This window comes from Myxine glutinosa, chromosome 1, assembly GCF_964187855.1.
Source record: "Myxine glutinosa chromosome 1, kmMyxGlut1.1, whole genome shotgun sequence".
Lineage (NCBI taxonomy): Eukaryota > Metazoa > Chordata > Myxini > Myxiniformes > Myxinidae > Myxine > Myxine glutinosa.
In genome coordinates, this window is record NC_136261.1 from 280,293,353 (window position 1) to 280,315,910 (window position 22,558).

Here is a 22,558-nt window from a genome sequence, read left to right on the forward strand (position 1 = left end):
CAGTGATTTGAAATTTGTCGGTTGTACTTTGGGTGTGCCTGGGAAACTTTAAGGCAAATATTCATTGTCGAGGGGGTTCCAGAGGGGACAACGACGCAAATTCTCTATGCAAACATGCGTTGTGTAGTGTTGCTCCCGGTGGGAGTGTGCAATACAAGTCATAGCGGTTTACAGTATGTATTTTAAATTTTTACTTAAAAGTAAAATCCTAAGTTGGAGGTGGCCATCCCAACTTAGTAGAATGTTCCCATGCACACCCAGCAATACAACTACCACTTTTCAACTTTTTTCATCCAGCGGTTTAGGAGTGCATAAAATGCGAAGAATGTGTGTAAGTTGGTCAAGTAGTTTTCGATCCTATAAGGTTTTCATATTGAGATACTATTATAAATATACTGTAAACCACAAGGATTCGTATTACACCACTTGACCCCCACAAAAATAGAAAAAAAGCAAAATTTGATTTCTTCAAAATGTCAACAACATTAGAACAGCATCGGGCAACATCAGGTACCCTTGCTAGTACAGTCGGACCCCGCTATTCCGCTATTCGCAGATTCCGCGTATTCGCGGGTGATAAAATGTGACCTGTTTCTATATTCGCAGAAAAGTGCCCCACAGAAAATCGGGGGTTTGTTTTCCTATTAGCGGGTGTGTTCTGCGAAATCGCGGTTTTTCAGGGGTGCAAAAAAAAAGTAACGAGCCGTTAGCTTGACATGCGGTATTTATAAAACCCATCTTTCACCAGCCATCCATAAAGCAGCTGGACATATGCAAAAAAAACATCGAGCCACGAGCATGACCTGCTTATACATTCACTGCTGTGTGCTCGTGTTTTCATGGCTTTTGCGGCCACGAATTTTAGCCGCATTATATGCGAGCTTCACGGGATATTCCACCAGATGTGTAAACAAGTCAACCCCGGAAATTGTAGAATGCAATGCTTCATTAAATCGATTACAATTTTCAATTTACGGTAAAGCATCATCAGATATCTTACACAATAAAAACGCTTCAGGGGATGTTCCATCAGCGACGAAAACCTGTCAACCCCGCAAGTTATAGGATGCAAATGCTTGATTAAATCTGTTATTGAAATTAGGAGATAGGCTCAATACAGCATCATCTGATAACATCCCCCACAAAAAATGTTTAGGGTATATTCACCCCTCCCGCAGCTACCCACAATGCTCGCATTCCTACAGACTGTTTCTTGGGTCTCGATCATTGTTCTCCTCCCGTTGCTTTGACCTGTGTTTTTGACTCTCGCTCTGCTCATCGTTCAATTATGGCTCCCAAACGCAAGGCCTGTGCTGGAGATGTGTCGACTACCAAGAGGCAGAAGAAAGTGATGAGCCTGAGCCAGAAAGTGGAGCTGCTCGACCGACTTTCGAGAGGCGAGAGTGCAGCCTCTGTGGGCAGGCATTATGGCGTCAACGAATCCACCGTTCGCTACATTTGGAAGAACAAGAAGGCGATTCGTGAGTTTTCCTCGAGCGCTGTATCGAGTACGAACGTCGTCACCCATGATGTCCACATAGAAAGGATGGAGAAGGCTCTCAGCATATGGATCGAGGACGACACAGAAGAATATGCCTTTGAGTGGACGTCTCGTTCACGAAAAGGCCAAACAAATTTATGATCATCTGTCTGGTGGGGATGGTACCAATCACGAGTGATGCGCTGAGCGATGATGGTACCAGCAGCGCAACTTCATTCACTGCAAGCAGGGGATGGTTCCATCGTTTCAAGGAGTGGTATTGCCTGAAAAATTTGAAGCTCACAGTGGAGCGTGCCTCTGCGGACCACGAGGCGGCAAAAGTGTTCCCTGCTCAACTCGTGAGGCTGATCGAAGAGAAAGTAAAAAAAAATTCCTCCCCCCAAGCCCTCTCCCTCCCACACATCTCCCGATGTCCCTGCTTTCAAATGTTGTGTTTGTGTGCTTCCCCTTCTCTCCCCATCTTGTCTACCGCTCCCTCTTTTTATATATTTTGTTTGTCTGTTTGATTTTTTTGTGTGATAAATGTTAGCTCTTTCACGAGCCTCGATTCTGTATACAAAAAAAAAGAAAAAAAAAAGCGCTGACGCGACTGGCCTCTTCTGGAAAAAGATGCCCACGAGAACTTTCATCTTGAAGTGCGAGGAGACAGCATCGGGATTCAAGGCTGCCAAGGACTGGGTATCACTTCTCCTCTGTGCAAACGCAAAAGGGGGCTTCATGCTGAAACCCATGATGTTGTACCGTTCCCTGAACCCGCGTTCTCTCAAGGGCAAGAACACGGGCTCTCTGCCCGTGTTTTGGAGGACCAACAGGAAAGTCTGGGTGACAGCAGCAATCTTCCTGGACTTGTTACATAATTGTTTTGTTGCTCAGGTGGAGAGATACATGGTGGACAAAAAGCTTGCGTTCAAGGTTCTCTTGCTCCTGGACGGCGCTCCTGGCCACCCCGTGAACCTGGACATGGCTCACCCGAATGTCGAGGTGATATTCCTGCCGCCCAACACCACCTCCCTCATCCAGCCAACTGACCAAGGTGTGATCTCAACATTTAAAACATATTACACCCGTCACACCTTTTGCCGCATTTTGGATGCGATGGAGTCCAACCCAGGGCTCACTGTCAGGCAGTGTTGGAAGGATTTCAACATTGCCCACTGCAACGGCACCAGCAAGGTTGTGAGTCGCTGGATGAGGTGAGAGCCTCCACCATCAACACGTGCTGGCACAACCTGTGGCCACAGGCAGTCAGAAACTTTACTGGTTTTCCGGATAACACGGAGGAGGGGCATGTGATTGTCGGGTTGGCACGGCAGGTGGGAGGGGAAGGCTTTTATGTCATGCAGCCTGAGGAGTTGGAGGATCTCATTTCCTCACATGGCGACAACCTCACCGAGGAGGAGTATAACGGTTTCCGAGGAAAAGGAGGCGGGCAGTGATGAGGAAGAGGTGCCGAGGTCTAACCTCACAGTCCAGTTTCTGGGTGAGTTTCTCCATTACCCATTTATTTCACCCTGCTCCCTCCACCTCCACACCACCAGCACCCTCTCCTGCCGTCCTCACCAGCGTCCTCGTCAACAACTGCCCCCTCTCCTGCCTCTCCCTCAGTGCACAACGTTGCAGGACTATAATTTGGGTCATCCTCAGAGTTCGAGGAATTCATGGGATTTTAATTCATCACCACCATCATCATCATCATCATCATTTGTGAGTTGCATGTGTTTGTAAAAGAAAAAATAGAAATGGTACATGATGGTGTTTTTTTTTTGTTTTTTTTTGGTTTGTTTCACGGCTTTTAATAAACCGTAAGTGCATTCCTTCAATAAATTAGAAATGATAACTGGTGTTGTCGTTTTTTTTAATCTGCAAGAATTTTGTTATGAAACTGTAATCCTGTGCATTTATGGTCGAAAACATTTTAAACTTTAAAAAATTCCCTATAAATGTGTACCTATAACATATCACCCTTTTCCCCATTGAAACAATGCCGCGGGATTTTCATCGACCTTCACGTATTTTTGTCGACATTCACGGGTTTTGTCTCGCCATTTCCGGGACTTTCATCGACCTTCGTGGATTATTGTCGACATTCTTTGGATTTGCCTGACTATTCACGGATTTTGCCTCGCCATGCGTGGTTTGGTCCTCTCTATTCGTGGATTTTCGTGACTCGGGAACCTATCTCCCCTTTTTCCATTGAAACAATGCCCCGCTATTCGCGGTATCGCTCTTCGTGGATTTTCCAGGAACGTATCCCCCGCGAATAGTGGGGTCCCGCGGTAATTGATAAATACTTTGTTGATTTACTCGCACATGCCTTTTCGTCATAATTTTGTGGACCACCCTCTATCTGATGTTAGCAAGACCCTAGAGTATGTTTGGAAGAATTTTACTTGATCAGGTGTTAGGAATAGGTGGCAATGTGTACAGTATATTGAACATTTGTACCCTAACTCATCTTTTCTGAGAAGTTATTGGCCTGATATTCGGTTCATTCATAGCTGAGATATTGCTTTTGCAAAATCGACTCTGTCGAGGTGTTGTGAGGTATAGTAGAGTGATATCTGCTCTTGTTTTTATTTTTATTGCTTTTATCTCTTTTTGCATTATTTGTAAAAGTAGTTTAACTATTTAACAAACATAACTGTTTGACTCAACAGAAGAAACTTCAAGGTTTGAGAACGAGCCTTTTATCCCCCTCTTGTGTTGTTTTCCTACACAGTCTCTGCTGCTTTTGTCGTACCTGGTGCGAAGCGGCTCTGAGCGTGTTGTAACCAGCACCAGAGAGCACATCTTTGATCTACGCTCACTTGAACACTACCAATTTGTGGGTGTGTAATTGCGATACGCTTATTGTGGCTTTAACTTATTTTTCTTGCTATGTTAAAGTCAGTATTGAGGGATTGTTCTTGATGCCATGTCAAAATCTTGTTTTATCTACATTTTATACAGTCCTTACCATTGCACCTTTTTGCTAGTGGAGGCATTTGAAACCTCACATTTTGATTTCGCTTTTCTTTTTTTATGCCGTCACAGCCGAAGGTGCCACCGGAGGCATTAAGTTTTTGGGATGTCTCTATGGTCGTACATCTGTCCGGTCGTGTGTCAACTACTGATTCGTAAACAAATGACAGACCGACGTGGGGCCTCTCATCCCCTCCCTGCCTGGCGGGCATGTCGGTTGTTAGACTCACAACCTCAACAAATCATTTGTGAACATCAAGCTGTGGCACCGTCATGGTGTTTTGCATTTGTAGGAAAATACCTGTGCAACATTTTATTTATTTATTTTTAAATACAAGTCAACCACTTTTGCAGTTTAAAATTCATTTTGATATTTTATTCTCTGTTTTCCTGTGAAGAGACTGCTGATGTTATGCATCACCAAACGCAGGACACTGTTTATTCAGTTTTAATTTTATTTGATGTCAGAGCATTTTGATTAATTACCATAAACCAGTTTTGCTCGATTCGTAAATGTCATTACAATAAATGTATCATATGTTCACTGTTCATAAACACTGCAAAAGATATTATGATGCTCGATTCTATACCTTGATTCACACTGTAAAATGTTTGTCTAACCCTCGACAAAACCAGACGATGGAGGAAAGGACATGGGTGAGAACGTGAGACAGAGGGTAAGGGATCTCTTGGTAATCGTCACGGATGATGAGGCTCTGAGAGAGGAGCGGAGGACTGCACGGCGTGCTCAGTACAAGTACATCGGTGTGGCCAGTGCTACCTCTAGCACACCATACGGTGAGAATGGGTTCTTAGCTTTTCATCAATTGGCAAATTACAACATGTGTTGTTCTTTGTGATCGTATCATGGTTTAGGCCATACCGCTGAAACCCATCTCGTTCCTTTGTTTATAACAATTTAGAAGGAGATGTAATTTTTTTTGCATGGATGACTTGCATACTAATGCATAGTCTGATTATATTGATAGTAAATGGGGGAATTTTGATGACTTGGTTAGATGCTTAACAGACTTGGTCTGGTGACAAAGGGAGAAAAGTTGAGCAATTTTGGTTTGAAGAGTATTTCCTTTTCTGGCTGTTCGTCCACCAGTACTGACTTGTCCATATGTACTCCATCTTGTAAAACAATTTTAGATGACCGCTACCACACAACCCCTCGGAATCAATGGGATGAAGACTGGGTGTCTGGAGGAGGTATTGGAGGAACAGTGGCCATAACGGAAAAGTTGGGTGAACTTGGAGACCGTATTGGGTCAACCATTGATGATACGATTAACCGCTTTCGTCGACGAGAAAGGGATACAACGATCGAAAGGTGATGGACAAAAATATGGCACCAAAATAGTGATGCTTTGGGAGTTTGCGCATCAGTAAAGATCTCGTGACGTGGAAGTGGTTTTCTTCAACATTTTCGTCCAAGCAATTTAGTAGAAGGTTAAATTTTAAAGTGCAAGTTTAATTGAATTACAAAGTGCAGCTGAAATGGTGGAGGTATGGGTTCTGCTAGACCTTCAGAGGCTTTAGGTTACTTGATGCTCTCTGTTGCAGTCTTGTCAATTCCAGACTACTACATACAGTTCAAAAATTTTTAGGTGGTAAATTTAGTAATTTCTTTGGGTTTTATTATCCCCACGCTTTATGAAAAAGTGGGGTGATTGTAATCGGGTTTGTCTGTTTGTCTGTCCGTCACGCTTTCTCCTAAACGGTTGGGCAAAAATTCACCAGACTTGGTAATTATGATCATCACATTGGCAAGAAGGTGCAAAAGAAGTGACATTTTGACCCTGCCCCAGGGGAGGTGGGGCAAAAATACCAGTGCTCTTGCACTTTTGTGTCAGGTATTGATTGTAACTATCAGGTTTGGTGAATTTCTGCACATCCATTTAGGAGATAGTGAGACGAACGGATTACAATACCTTCCTGTTTTTTTTCAAAATCCGTGGGGTTAATTATGGAAATTGAAATACCCGTGGATAGTCTATTAAGATTCATGATTGCTTCCACAGGTTAGATTGCCCTTCCATAAAGCCTGCAATTATTATCCCTACACCTTTTGAAAATAACGGGGTGGGGAGGGGGGAGTATTGTAATCCGTCTGTCTGTCAGTTTTGCTATCTCTCCGTAAACTGTTGTGTAGAAATTCACTAAACTTGGTAATTATGATCACCACATGGCAGGAGAATGCAAGAGTAGTGTCATATTTTGCACCACACCCTTGGATGAGGTCAAAAGGTCAAATACAAAAAAATGCAATTGCGGGCACATTTAAAAACTTTTAAAAATGAAACTTTGTATGTGAAATCAACATTGAGGGTTGCCTGAATATGTAACATTTCTTGTATTTGTCCTTTCATTCATACCCCAGGGGTGGGCACTTGGGGTGACAGGGGTCAAAACGGGAAAACATTTTAAGCTCAACATTTGATATTAGATCATTCCTAGTGAAACTTTTCATCTTTCAACTTTGCTTTCGGTAGGAAGTGTGGGGATTTGTGATGGTGCACCATCATCTTCGCTCTAGTTTCATTTGGCTTGAGAAGTTACTACATACGCATGCTCTATCACCCACTTGTACTAACTTCCAAGATACTTGTGAATCTATGCTGCAAACTGATCATAGCTTCCATATTTCCAGGACTTGTGAATCACAAATGTGACACACTTATTTTAGGTAGCATTTTAATAAATGGACACGCTTGGCATGACCTGGCAATTCTTATGGTAAACTTTTGCATTATGCATCAAGACTTAACAAAAATTATTTGAAGGAGAATAATGTGGAATTTATGGCTACGAACAATGCTCAGCAGTGAGTGAGAAGTGAGCACAGTGAGTTCCATCATTAGGAAATGGAAAAATATGGAACTACCCAGACCATTCCTAGAGCTGGCCGTCCGACCAAACTGAGCAACCGGGCAAGAAGGACCTTGGACAAGGAGGTGACCAAGAACCCAATGACCACTCTAACAGAACTATAGAGTTCCTTGGCTGAGATGGGAGAACCTGCCGGAAGGCCAACAGTCTCTGTATTACTTCACAAATTTAGGCTGTATGGGAGAGTGGCCACACGGAAACCACTCCTTAGAAAACGGCACATGACAGCACACCTGGAGTTTGCATAAAGGCATGTGAAAGACTGAGAGCATGAGGCAAAAGCCTCTGTGGTCTGATGAGACGAAAATTTAACGACTTGAATCAAAGCGCTATGTCTGACAGAAACCAAGCACAGCTCATCACTTGTCTAACACCATCCCTACCATGAAGCATGGTGGTGGCAGCACCATGCTAAGGGGATGCTTTTCAGCGGCAGGGACTGGGAGACTTTGTAAGGATAGAGGGAACAATGAATGGAGCCAAATACAGTCAAATCCTTGAAGAGCACATGCTTCAGAGTGCAAAAGACCTTAAGCTGCGGGGAAGATTTACCAGGACAATGGACAATGACTTTCCAACAGGACAATGACTCTAAGCACACAGCCAAAGCAACAATGGAATGGCTTCAGAACAAGAATGTGAAAGTCCTTGAGTGGTCCAGCCAAGTTGCAGACTAGAATCCCAATGAGAATCTGTGGAAAGACTTGAAAATTGCTGTTCACCGACACTCCCCATCCAACTTGACAGCGCTTGAACAAGTCTGCAAGGAAGAAAGAGAAACTCCCCCATTCCAGATGTGCAAAGGTACTGACATACTCAAGAAGACTTGAAGCTGTAATTGCTGCCAAAGGAGCTTCTACAAAGTATTGACTCAGGAGGTTGAATACATATGCAAATTAAATATTTCTGTATTTCATTTTTAATTATTTTGTAAAAATTTCTAAATAAAATAAAATAAAATTACACTTTGACATTTGGGGTATTATGTGTAGATAAGTGACAAAAAAATCTCAATTTAATCCATTTTAAATTCAGGCTGTAACACATCAAAATGTGAAAAAAGTCAAGCGGTGTGAATACTTTCTGAAGGCACTGTACATGCAAGTAATATTTATGTTTTCAGAGAAGAAGGCTTTAAGGAGGGTGATGGAGACAATGTTCACATCCCAATTGCTGCACTTTGAATCAACTCGTACCCAAAAGAAAATAGGCCTTCCGTTTTTCTTTCAAATTTCTTTTTTTACCTCACCTGGAACATAGTTTCGGGGAGCTTATTGGATGGCATGTCGTTTGTCCATCAGTCCTTTCATCTGGTGACACTTTCAACCTGTTCTCCGAAACTGCTGATGGAATTGTGATCAAACTTGGGTAAAATTATATTTGGTATGGTGGAACCTAAGTTCATTCATGGCATAAAAATAATCAGGGTCTAAGGGAGTCTATGGGGGGGAGGGAGGGTTGCCCCCACAATACACTACTCACAATAAGTTAGGAATATTGTGGGAGTGAGTTTTTTATTTATTTATAGGGTTAGGGTTGGGGTATTGAAATCAAGAATGCTGTGTTTTTTCACACTCATTATTAACCATAGAATTAGGACCAACAACTTTTTTCAACATAATTAATACACAAAATCAACCACACTGAAGAACCTGCCAATATCCCTAACTTATGGTGAGTAGTGTAGGTATTTGCTTTTTTCTCAGAAACCACATATACAATTCCGATGAAACGTGACCACAACCTTCATCACCCGTGATGTACCAAACACTGCTCACGGCATAAAAAATCTGGATTTTAGGAGCCCTAACTTGGAGGGGGCCGGATGGGTTGAGTGGCTCTTGTTCCTGTCCTATTTTTACGGCGTAGCCCATAGGGCAAAGCCGTCGAGAACAGTGTATGTATGTATGTATGTATGCATGTATGTATGTCCCCTCAAACGTATACCAATCAGAACTGAGGATCTGGTCACATGACAGGGTGATGTGATTACGTCTGATGTCATTACGGTGATACGGCGGCTGACTCTCCACACTCCGGCATTTTGATTCCAATTTTTTTCAGGCCGAACATATCGTCAAACCTGTCATATATCACAATCGCCATGCTCTACCTGTACCTTTTTCATTCAGTGTGAAGCATAAACAAACCGATTGTTAAAATGACCATCAAATATCGAAAGCATCGGCGTTACGGCTCTTCAAACAATACGGTGCGTATAGGCCTTAGGCTTCATGCCTCACCTTTGGGCCGCTTTGGACAAATTAAGCCCAGGTTTCTTAATACAGTAGTGTATCATTTCAGTAGTATCATTTTCGTAATAGTAATAATAATAATATAGTAAATATGACCATAACACTTTAATCCCAATGTCGTGAATATATAGTTCATGGATTGAAGCAGTGTATGGTTCATGAATCGATGATAAGCAGTGTATGGTACGAACAACCACGGAAGTATTTTGCCTCGGTTTTTTGATAGCATGTTATTAACCCAATCCTTGTGGGGTTATATAGATTACAGTAGATATTACAGCAGATTACAAGTAAAACTTGCCTCACGGATGTTGGGATTCCTCCAAATTTCTTTGTTTAATGTTATAAACAGCATTAACGACTGTTTAAAAAGCTAATCATGTGTGTTTGTGGTCTATAATATTTTACAAGCTCGGCTACGCCACTGTTAGACTTTCGGTCTTGTTTTATTATTCATTTATCAATTTGCAGTATATTAAATTTAGGCCTATCAACTTAAGTTACCTGCGAGAGTGATTCGGACGGTGGATCCTGCTCATCTTAAAATTCCGAAGCACCATAACTGGTGACATCATCGTCATCATCACCATCGTCTATTATTTTGTCATCACCATCATCTATTAGTTTCCACCTCACAGCACAAGATAGGAATTTCCTCCAGCTCTTTCTGGAAAAAGGCAAGCACCTTGAAACTGCACTAGAATGCACTGTTTTCTCGGACCTGATGAGGCATTTGACTGATGCAGTGGAGGCCGCCATTGCTGCTCCTGCATGGCATAACAATGCTCCTCGTTAGTCGATTTCACAGGACTAGCGATGACGTACCATTTCCCAGCCACTTTCAATGGTGGTGCATCAAAAACGGATGGCTTACTTCAACTGTGGATAAATCAACTGTGGATTTGCAAGGTCCAATTCTTCGTTCTTTTCTTCGTTTTATAATGTGAAATGCACGCTCATCCATTGACATGCGTCAACAACAACAACAACAGGCATTTTAAGGCCATTTTCCCTGCAAGAGCGGGGGTTAGCCTTGTGGTCCCCATGACGATCTTCTCCATTTTGCCCTATTTTCTGCATCTCCCCTTGTTAATCCCCTTGCCCGCATTTCTTCTTCGACCATCTTTAGCCAAGTCTTTCTCTGTCTTCCCCATCCTCTACTTCCTTCTACATTAATTTCCATCACTCTTCTCAACCAGTCACTTTCATCCTTCCTCAACACATGACCAAACCATCTCAACCTGTTCCTCTTCACAGCATCCATCACAGGCTCTATTCCCATCATATTTCGCAATTCATCATTTGTCTTCTTCTCTCTCAACAATACTCCACACATCCACCGAACCATTCGCATTTCCACCTTTTCCAGCCTTCGTTGCTGCTCTACGTTCATTACCCATGTCTCGCTCCCATAAATCATAACACTTCTCACACATGCAGCATACACCTTTCCCTTCAGCTTCAACGACACTCCCCTCCTCGTCAGCACACCACTCAGTTCCCGAAAACAATTCATATTGACATGCATCACTAAAGAGAAAAATAATCAGCCATGCCTTTTGGTCTAATACTCGTCATTAAATGTTTAATGGAAAGTATGGGAAAAAATGCTTCCCTTAAGTATGGAAAAATATTTTCACCTGCTTTTGTATTGATGCCATGTGGTGCTTTGACAAACTACAGCATCAGGAACCATCACTGTTTCTGATAGCTTGTGAATATTTCTGAAAAATGTCGATCTGCGAACACTGAAACAGAAATACTGTCTACTGAGCAACAAACATGATGAAGGTGAAGTTGTTTTTATGAGATGATGGTGTGTGATCCAGGAGTGTTACGGACACTGAGATGTGTTGTAGATGAATCAAATGGCACTGTGTTAGGGCCTGTACTCCCTTTTATTAGTCCCCTACCCCGAAGGGGACGATAGGTTATCTCTCCATCTGTCTGTCCCACCTGTGGTTTTCTGGACCTTTTTCCCATACCCTTCAACATATTCAACTGAAATTTGGTACATGGCTTTATTATGACAAGTTTGAGTTTTGGGGTGTTTTGCCAATCTTTCATGGAGTTATGCCCTTTTTGGACTTAGAAAATATCACATATTGTACATGGGTCAGTTTTCCAGACTTTTCTCCCTTACCGTTTAAACATATTAAACTGAAACTTGGTAAATGGCTTTATTATGATAAGTAACAGAACAAGTTCGAGTCTGAGGGCTTTTCATCAATTTTTAAAATTTAATATGGCTTTACTATGAAAAATATTGGGATTGCAAAGCAGTTCTCCCTCTTGTTTTAAATATTTTTGTCTTTGTTGCACAATCAAAGCTGGTGTCTCAAATTCACAAGTAGTCTGGCTGAGCTGTCAACTGGCCTTTAATGAGAATCGTGCTTCTTCATATGCACCCCATCCCACAGTGACAGCGACAATGACGAGGATCCTGCTACAGGAGGCCAAAGAACAGGGATCAACAGTTACCAGGATGAAGATAGTTATGCTGACCATGCCAAGAAAGAGGGACCAAGATTGGCAAGCTCGGTCACCACAAAAACGTCACCAACGTTAGCAGGCCCCATTTCCTCGAAAACCACAACCAAAACACCGGGCTCTGCCCGGCCAGATATGGGTCCAACCTCAACGTGTATGGGAGGAGAGGAGACGGTAAGCAATGAGGTCAGTAGTATTGTCTGGTTCTGGATTTGGTATTATGAGCTGAAGCTTCCTTCATTTCTGGTTGTTTGTGGAAGCATACGGGCAGCAGGATTGTGCTTTTAATTTTCAGCACTTATTCTGACAAGGTTTCTTCTTTTTTCATGCAATGCTCCAGATGGCTGTTGGTTTGCATAATCTCTGGAAGTGTGACTAATGCTGCATTTCCCCCATAGATTAGGGTAAGAATTCTGAACTTTTCCAATGCACTGACACAACGGCCTACTCTTTTCGAATGGTGCTGCAGTATTTTCTTTGTCAATCAGTGAATGTCAGCAGCTGGGACAGCTGACCTGACTCCCTCTCCAAAGACGCGGTATGCTTTGAAGCAATGTCCCACCGGTGGCAGTTTAACCAATCCTTCAATTTACGGAACATATATATGCTCTTGAAGAGCGAAATTCCGTACAACAAACGCTATTTTCCCATTGACTTCCATAATTTTTAATGCAGATGTGTTCCTATGGGAAATTTTTTTGGCTCCAAGATATAATAAAGAGGTTTTCAATCACATGACTTCTACGACGAGACAACTTGGTAGTGCGTAAAGGTGTAGCTGCTAAAGAACTTGCTTTTATTTTGTTACGAACAAAGGTCCCAGGCGTTGCTGGGCAATGCCGGGTCACTCATCCTACCACTTTTCTCTCCATTATTCCACTCCTTCCCCGTCGCCTCCCTCCCTCCCACCCCACCCTTTCCCCTGCCTCCTCCTACCCCATCCCACCCTTTCCTGCTCCTACCTCCTCCCACCCCACCCCTTCCTTATTACACTTTTTCCCCTGCCTCCTCCCATTGCGGACTCCCACAGTCCAGCTCAGCCGGACCCTTCCCCTCCCTTCTCCCACCTCCTTCTACCCCATCCCCACTCACTGCCCCCCCCCCCCTCCAACCTTCCCTCTCTCCTCCAACCCCATCCCTTCCCCTTACTTCCATCATGCTTTATTGTAAAGGGTTCCAGCTGTCTTGCAATAATGAAAATGGCAACATTGGAAAGGTAATCATTGGTTTACTTGCTTAAAAGTGGTAAACCTGATAAGCAATTTACTTGGAAAAAAAATCATTCGTTTCCATTTGTTTTGTTCGCCACTTTCCAAAGAAGAAGAAGAAATCAGAAAGCATATATAGTACCATACTGTGCTGTTAAAAATGTTTGTTTGCTCCGAGCTTCTTCCTCTTGACTATTCCAAGGGGGTGCGTCTTCACCCCTTTTCCTCGGCGGTATCCCTGGGCAGTATATTTCGGCCAAAAAAAACTTGGGGAATAACAAAATGATCGTTTCTTTTTGATGTTTTGCCAATCTCATCAGTAGCTGAATTTTCTGAGTTATTAAAGGAGCCGAGTTTCTGTCACGTTTTATTCTAAAAGCTTTCTACTGTCGTAGGATAATTTAAAAAATGTTCCGTTTCAAAGGCAATAATCAATTTAATCAAAAATCCTCTTTCCGATTTTTGTAAAAGAAGAAGCGCTAATGGTTTCTTCACACAGTGATTCGAAGGGAAACTTTTGTTCTTCTACCAAAGCAGAGACCCTTTAGAAGGACACGGAAACAGCACTCAAATGATAGATACCAGGAGTAATATTTCTCGAAGCAATAAAAGTACATGCAAGGAGCACACAAACAACAACTACGTGTTATAAAATATCCCTTTTCACATGTTTAATTCATTTTATATCGTCGGTGATCCTCACAGATAGGTATGCAATATTATTTTTGTGAAGTACATGTCTTTTGATGAAACCCACCAGCGAAGTGACAGGAGGCTCCCAAACAACAACATTGCTCCAAGCTCCTAACGAAATGGAATAACATCCTAAATGAAAGCAGATTGCACAAGAGGTGCAAATGAACAAGCATCAAAGAAAATCACTCAAAGTTGAGCAACAGTCATCACAAATACATTATTTAAACAAAAATACAAATAGAGCAAATGGAAAAGTAAGAGCATGGTGAAACCAGGGTGTGTTCCATTACCAAGCAGCTTGTAGAGTGCTCTCCAAGCGGCTTTAGCACTCAAGCAAGTTCTTCAACAATACGGTTGGTAAGGAATTAGCGATTCGTAGTTGTGAAGATCAGGCATTCGATGAAGAGCACTTTATTGTACAGAAACCGTTATGAGCTGTTCCAAGGCAATGCATTTTTGTAGGTCGAAACAAAATGGCTGATTAAGACGACCTCTGCGAGGGATAGCGGGCTGAGCAAGGATAAAGCCTGGTTTTGTTTTAATTTCACAAGGATGTTAATTATCTTCAAAAGGGGTGTATAAATTTACGCAAACCCCCAGTTTTCATTCATGTACTCCTTTGGAGTTCCCTTAGCATGCATGCAAAGTTTTGGGCCACTAGGTTTCATGGCTTTGTAGTTATGGGGGACACACACACACACTGACACACAATGTCTTTTATTATTGTTCCCACTCTAGACATAACAAGTGCTAATGCTTTCGTGATTTGCCCAAGTTTTTCACTCACTTCAAACCACATTAACACGTCTAATTTTACATCCAAAGTAATTACTTCATGGTCTCTTTTTGCACTTCTATCACTTGTACTTAATGGTCTTTTTCCCAGTCATCTTGACTACCTTTTACTGAAGTAGACAGAATCACCTGTGTGATATATACATTTTTTACTGAAGAAGAACTTTGAATAAGAGTTAAATCATGCACAGTACAATACCAAGAGTGATCAACACTAGGTATAGAAGCAAAACAAGCCAAGCTTGAGTGGCACAAAATGGGTGGGAAACCAGTACAGTGTGAAAAGCGCACGAAAAAAACCTGGAGTAGTATGAAATGCATGATAGGACAAACGACAAACAGTGTGTTGTTCTTCTCCCCCACACCCCTAACCCCTACAATTCTACCCAGTCTGCCCATCCGCCCATCTGTATGTCCGACTGCCTGTCCGTCCGTGATAGGTTTTCGTTACCGCGATAACTTAAGAACGACTGAAGGAAACTAAGCAAAACTTGGTACAAGTATGTATAATGATGTAAAGACAAATGGGTTAGATTATGGGGTCAAGAGGTCAAAGTTCAGAGCTCTCATTTAGGTAAAAATTCTGTTGCTATGCTAACTTGTGAACCAGTGATGGGATTGTGACCAAAGTTGGTACAAGTATATATTATGATGCAAAGATGAACTGATTAAATTTTGGTGTCAGAGGTCATGTCAGGTAAAAATGTGATACTTGAGAACAGCTGAAGGGATTTGGGATTTAAGTCAAACTTGGTACGAGTATGTATCATGATGTAATAATGTGGGCGGAGGCATATCAATCGATGCCGTGACGTCGAAGAGTGGCATTATAGTTTATTTTTATTTTTATAATTTGGAGAACAAATTCAGTATGTTGTCACCGTACAATGACCGACGTATGCACTCTGGTTGGGAATCGAGCTTGGTCAGTACCGCTGCAGAGAAAACACCATTCTTAGGTATCCTGTCAACTGTTACACTTCCATCAATCACAGGGGCATTAGGAGACACTGGGCAATCAACACGGGATGTGGGATTCTCACCTGGTGCTGCACGTGTAGCATGTGTTCAGATAGCAGCCCCAAATCTCTTTCCTGAAGGACAATCTGGCAAACCCTCCCATCTACTTTCTTAATAATCCTCTTGAAGAAGTTCACTCACTCAAACATTTGAGTTTATCAGCCATGATCTCTCTTGGGCAAACCACATTTCATAGTTTCCTCCAAAGCCCAATGTCGTCACCCACTAGGCATCCTCCATCATGCAAAGTTCTTCCTTGATAGACCTGAACCCCTATCCTTCATCCACAGCTTGATGGAGTACTGCTCTCCCCTCTCGTCTAAACGAAGGCCTACAAGGTTATTGTAATCCCTGTTCTTCAAGTGCTCTGTCCCCCTTTCCCCTTCACCCCCAACCCCAGGTTTCTGTATGGTGCACATGGTCCACCATCAACCCCCTTCTGATGATACTACCTAAATCCAGGAACACTGCTTACCTCCACTCATTTGTTCCTCTTTTTTTTTTCCTGCATGTGGAGCCACATTCCACATCCTCTTCAATCTCTTTCCCCTCTCCAGATCTTCAAGACAGCTGTTTATCACCATCTGAGGTCATCCACAATCCAAAACGATGATCTTTTCTACCCTCCTTAGACCATTTCCCCATCCCCTTCTACCCAACTTTCCATTTTTCCCTTCCAGAGAGTTTGAGTTTGTATCCATTTTTTCCTTCCTGGGAGTTTGAGTTTGTATCCATCTTGTCCACCCCATGCATCTTCCTCGACTCATCGTTATTTGTCCGTCTCCTTCTATTTTGTCCCTCGGCCCTGCTGTTGGTTCCCCCTCCCTCCACACTTTGTCTGCTTTTCCTTCTGTTCCGTTATGTCCTGATCTGCATTATAGCTCTTCCATGAGCCATGACTTTCTCTACAAAAAAAACAACAGGGTTTAGAATGGGTTACTGGGCCTTTGTCCTGTCCGAGCTGTGCCTTTTTGAGGGCAAAGATCGATTTATGTCTGCACTAAATGTCATGTATTTCACTGCAGTACGATTCTCTACCCGTTACAGGTCATATCAGACCACAATTTTGTTCTCCGTTTGCCGATATTTTGACCCGTGCATGCACTTGTTTTCTACTGTGTTGTTTCCATTCTATTACCTAGTCCTACCCCCTCGGTTATCAAGCAATTCCATGAGCCTTTATGTAAAGATGAACTGATTGGATTGCCTCCGCCCATATTATTACATCATTATACCTCCTTATACCAAGTTTGATTTAAATCCATTCAGCTGTTTTCAAGTACTATACTACATTTTACCTTACATGACCTCTGACCTTTGACGCTGGAATCCAATCAGTTCATCTTTTCATCATAATATATACTTGTACCAAGTTTGCTTGAACTCCCATTACTAGTTCACAAGTTAGTGCAGTAACAAAAGTTTTACCTAATGGGACTTCTGACCTTTGACCTCTTGACCCCATAATCTAATCCGTTTATCTTTACATCTTTATACGTAATTGTAACAAGTTTGACTTAGTTCCCTTCAGCCACGCTTAAGTTATCATGTTAATGAAAACCTAATACAGACTCTGACCTTCGACCTTTGACCTCTTGATGCCCAAATCTAATCAGTTCATCTTTGCATCATAATATATACTTTTACCAAGTTTGGGCACAATCCCATCACTGATTCACAAGCTGATGCAGTACTTTGCTTCTTCTTTTTTTTTTTTTTACTTAACATGTAATGAAAACCTCACACGGACAGACGGATAGCTGGTGTGGTGTCTTTGTTGCATCGAACATTTGAAGGCTGGACCTTCTGGATAACACATACTACAAATGCTGATGTAGAATGACTAACACCTAGACTTGAGTCAGCTGGGCTGGATTTTTGTGTACAAATGAGAATGGATGTGTGAAGGGTTGTGAAACAGTTTGAAGATACGTGGCCTAAAGTGAAAGCAAGTACTCGATGTTTTTATAAACTGGAATTTCTCATCCTGTAGTGTTCGGTGTTTGCTTACTGCTGATTTGTCTCACAATCGTAAGGCCCGTCTCAAGATGTTGTTTTGGCCACTGCATGCAAATTCTTTCCTTTCTCCCCACAACAAATCTGAATTGGCATGGAAAATTTATAATGAGTTCCCCTACAAGGAATTTTGACACAAGAGGAGACAATTAGGCCCATCAAAGCTGTGAAATGGTCGTCAACCTATAGTCGTTCGTCTGTGCTCCATCATTTTTAAATGCTGAGCATCAAAGAAAGAACCGACACGTACCATTTAAAGTCTTTAGTATGACTCGGCCGGGATTTGAGTCTGAGTCGGGTCACTGAGTCTTGTGACATTTGCAGATATGCAACAACCTTTCTGAAAAGTACAGCGTGAACATTCCTATTCACTGTAAAACATGATGGCCCAGAACAAAATGTTTGGGAGGATAAGAAAAATTCTGGCACAATTCCATAACGTGTTTCTATGTGATTATGGTTGAGGTGGGATGGCAGGATGGGCTAGAAGTACGCACATTCACCTTTACGCTGTCTAGCCTGGGTTTGAATCCCGACCCAGCTATAAACTGTCATCCCTGATTCACAGGCAGGGTGATTCATCAAAGTGTGTGCTGTCCCTCGGGATGGAGGTTAGCTTGGAGGTTTGCAACCAGCATTAGTTGGTGGACGTTAAAGATCCGATGGTGTCCTTCGCAAAGCATAGGCAGATAAACAACATTGTCAAGGGCCATTCTTTAATTCTTATCTCTGCTCTTTATGATAAAGGGGGTTGTTTGTGTGTGATAGGTAACCTGCTCGCTCGTTCATGTGTGTGTGTGTGTGTGTGTGTGTGTGTGTGTGTGTGTGTGTGTGTGTGTGTGTGTGTGTGTGTGTGTGTGTGTGTGTGTATACAGTGCATTCAGAAAGTATTCAGACCCCTTCACTTTTTTCACATTTTGTTATGTTGCAGCCTTATGCTGAAATCGTTTAAATTCATTTTTTCCCTCGTCAATCTACACTCAATACCCCATAATGACAAAGAGAAAACAGGATTTTAGAAAGTTTTGCAAATTTATTAAAAAGAAAAAACTGAAATATCACATTGACATAAGTATTCAGACCCTTTGCTATGACACTTGAAATTTAGCTCAGGTGCCTCCCATTTCTCTTGATCATCTTTGAGATGTTTCTACCCCTTGATGGTGGACCACCGCCGCACCCGCTCCCCCTCCAACCACCTGCCCCCCCTTGTCCTGCCATCCCCTGTCTCGGTTCTCCCCAATCTCTCCTACTGACCTCTCTGAACTCCTCATAGGAATGAAAACTGCCACCTGCACTCTTGACCCCATCCCCTCCAGCTTTGTCAAAGCCTCCCTCCCTGCTCTCTCTCCACTTATCATTGCAACAATAAACTCCTCCCTGTCTACAGGCATCGTCCCACCTTCCCTCAAAATTGCTGCTGTTACCCCCATTCTAAAAAAACCTGGTCTAAACCCTGACACCCTAAACAACTTCAGACCCATCTCCAACCTACCCTTTCTGTCAAAAGTTTTGGAACGCGCTGTAGCCACTCAACTCAAACATCATCTCTCTGCCAATAACTTGTATGAAACATTCCAATCCGGATTCCGCTCCAACCACAGTACTGAAACTGCTCTCCTCAAAATCACCAACGACCTTCTCCTCTCCTCTGACGCTGGCAACCTCAACATTCTCGTCCTCCTCGACCTCAGCGCTGCCTTTGACACCATCGATCACACTATCCTCCTCACCCGACTTGAATCCACCTTTAACGTCACCGGCACTGCCCTCTCTTGGATTAAATCATACCTCTCTGACAGATGCCAGTTCATCTCCATCAATAACTGCAAATCCCCCACTGCTCCCCTCCCCCAAGGTGTCCCCCCAAGGTTCAGTTCTTGGCCCCCTCCTCTTCATCCTTTACCTGTCCCCGCTCGGTCACTTAATCCGCCGTCATGGTCTCCAATTCCACTGCTTCGCCGATGACATCCAGCTTTTCATCTCCACCAAGTCCGTCTCCACCGACACCCACTCTATCCTGACAAACTGCATCACTGAAATAAAATCCTGGCTTCAAATCAACTTCCTCAAGCTTAACTGTGATAAATCTGAAATAATCATCATTGGCCCAAAAACGCTCACAAAATCCACCCATAACTTTGCCCTCAACATCGACGGTATCCCAGTATCCACCTCCCCTCACATCCGGAATCTTGGCGTCATCTTTGACCAAACCCTTTCCTTCGACAAATACACTAAACAGATCACAAAGTCAGCCTTCTTTCACCTGAAAAACATTGCCCGTCTCCGCTCATCCCTCTCCTCCACGGCTGCAGAAACCCTCATCCACGCCTTCATCACCTCCCGTCTGGACTACTGCAATAGCCTCCTCTATGGTTCACCCTCAAAAATCACCAATAAACTCCAATACATTCAGAACTCCGCTGCCCGTCTACTCACTCATTCCCGGACCCGTGACCACATCACCCCCGTCCTTTACAAGCTTCACTGGCTCCCCATCCCCCAGAGAATCCAGTACAAAATCCTCCTCTTGACATACAAAGCCCTCCATAACCTGGCCCCATCCTACCTGGCTGACCTCCTCTCCAGACACACTCCCACCCGCAACCTCCGCTCTGCTGGTACCAACCTCCTGACCCCCTCCATCCGGACCAAATTCAGATCCTGGGGGGACAGGGCCTTCTCCATCGCTGCTCCCACCCTCTGGAACTCACTACCTCACACCATCAGAGACTCCTCCTCACTCACCACATTCAAAACATCACTAAAGACCCACCTGTTCAACGCTGCATTCAACATTCAACCCACAGCATTTAACCCCTGACTATCTCTTCTCCTTCTCCCTCCTTTTGCTTTAAATATTTCCCTATTGATTCTTGTCTTGTCTTTTTGATTCTTGTCTTATATATATGCCGTATATCGCTGCTGTTTGTTTTCTTGATTCTTGTCTTTTTGCAATTGTTGTTTTCATGTATTGTTATGCATTATGTTTTCCACTCTGTCAAAGCGCCTTTGGGCTTCTGGAAAAGCGCTATACAAAATAAATGAATTATTATTATTATTATTATTATTGATTGGAGTCCACCTATGGTAAATTCAATTGATTGGACATGATTTGGAAAGGCACACACCTGTCTATATACGGTCTCACAGCTGACAATGCATATCAGAGCAAAAACCAAGCCATGAGGTTGGAGGAACTGCCTGCAGAGCTCAGAGACAGGATTGTGTCGAGGCACAGATCTGGGGAAGCCTACAAAAACATTTCTGCTGCATTGAAGGTTCCCAAGAGCACAGTGGCCTCCATAATTCTTAAATGGAAGAAGTTTGGAACAACCAGGACTCTTCCTAGATCTGGCCGCCCGGCCAAACTGAGCAATCGGGGGAGAAGGGCCTTGGTAAGAGAGGTGACCAAGAACCCGATGGTCACTCTGGCTGAGCTCCAGAGATCCTGTGTGGAGATGGGAGAAACTTCCAGAAGGACAACCATCACTGCAACACCCCACCGATCTGGGCTTTATGGCAGAGTGGCCAGACGGAAGCCAAACAGTTAAATCTTGGTTTCATCAGACCACAGAATCTTGTTTCTCAGTCTGAGAGTCCTTTAGGTGCTTTTTTGCAAACTCCAAGTGGGCTTTCATGTGTCTTTCACTGAGGAGAGGCTTGGGGCTCATCAGGGCAATGCAGGGCGAAACCAGGTCGGTAACTGTGAGTTTTTCATACACTTATGACAGTATCTGAACAAAGATCAAAATTATGTTCTGTCGGATGGTTCTCCTGAGAGCTTGACAGGCAGTACGTGCGCTCATTAAAAGCTGGAGAACTGAAATTATATTTAGATTGCTTACTCCCGGCTGCATCCAGGCGATTCCATATAATGAGTGGATACCAGAGATAATGTGGCGTGTGGCAGACGGTATTTATCACTCCCATTAAGGTACAGCATAGCTGGATTTAAAAAAACAAAAACCTTTTAGAGGCCATTTTTTCCCACAGAGCAGGGGTTGGCCTTTTTCGGGCACCGTGGTCCCCTTTTTGAAGCGATGTTTTATGGCCGGATGCCCTTCCTGCCGCCAACCTTGTTGGTCGCCTCTTGCGACACACAGGGAATTACCAGTGAACTGGTACTCAATTTGCCGACCTCGGAAGGATGACAGGCTGAGTCAACCCCCCTGGCGTTAATTCAGCGATCGACCGGGATTCGAACCCAGGATCCTAGGATCCCAAGCCGGCACCTTAACCGCTAAGCCAACACCAAGTTTTCATACAGCATAGCTGGATGGGATACCTTTATGGCGGTTCACCACTGATGGTATGAAATCGCATAATAACTGGTATATATGGATATAATATATAATATAGAATTTTTCCCTTCTGATTTCTACTTTGAATGTGGAAACACTGTGTTGTCCCTCTGATCCTCAGTGCCTAAAGGTCCTCCCCTTTCTTCCTATGATTATGATGCAAGTTCAACATTCATTATGAGGCTTCTTTTTTCTTTTTTTTTAACATGAGTGCTTCGAGGATCTCACAACTAAATGATGATGAGTCGATGACTATTTGGCTATAATGATGATTACTCTGTGCTGAAGAACTGAAAAAAAAAAATATATATATATATATATATATATATATATATATATATATATATATATATATATACTGTATATATATACTGTATATACATACATACACACACACACACACACACACACACA

The 22,558-nt window shown here is 42.9% G+C and overlaps 1 protein-coding gene across 1 annotated transcript in view; it reads left to right on the forward strand.

The window, feature by feature from the left end:
- Positions 1–22,558, forward strand: part of CLINT1 (clathrin interactor 1) — a 77,106-nt gene that overhangs the window by 20,958 nt on the left and 33,590 nt on the right. The window contains exons 4-8 of the mRNA XM_078777270.1: positions 4,221–4,329; positions 5,099–5,260; positions 5,618–5,798; positions 12,033–12,288; positions 12,443–12,452. Of these exons, the coding sequence (XP_078633396.1) occupies positions 4,221–4,329; positions 5,099–5,260; positions 5,618–5,798; positions 12,033–12,288; positions 12,443–12,452 (718 nt within the window). The remainder of the gene's footprint in view (positions 1–4,220; positions 4,330–5,098; positions 5,261–5,617; positions 5,799–12,032; positions 12,289–12,442; positions 12,453–22,558) is intronic.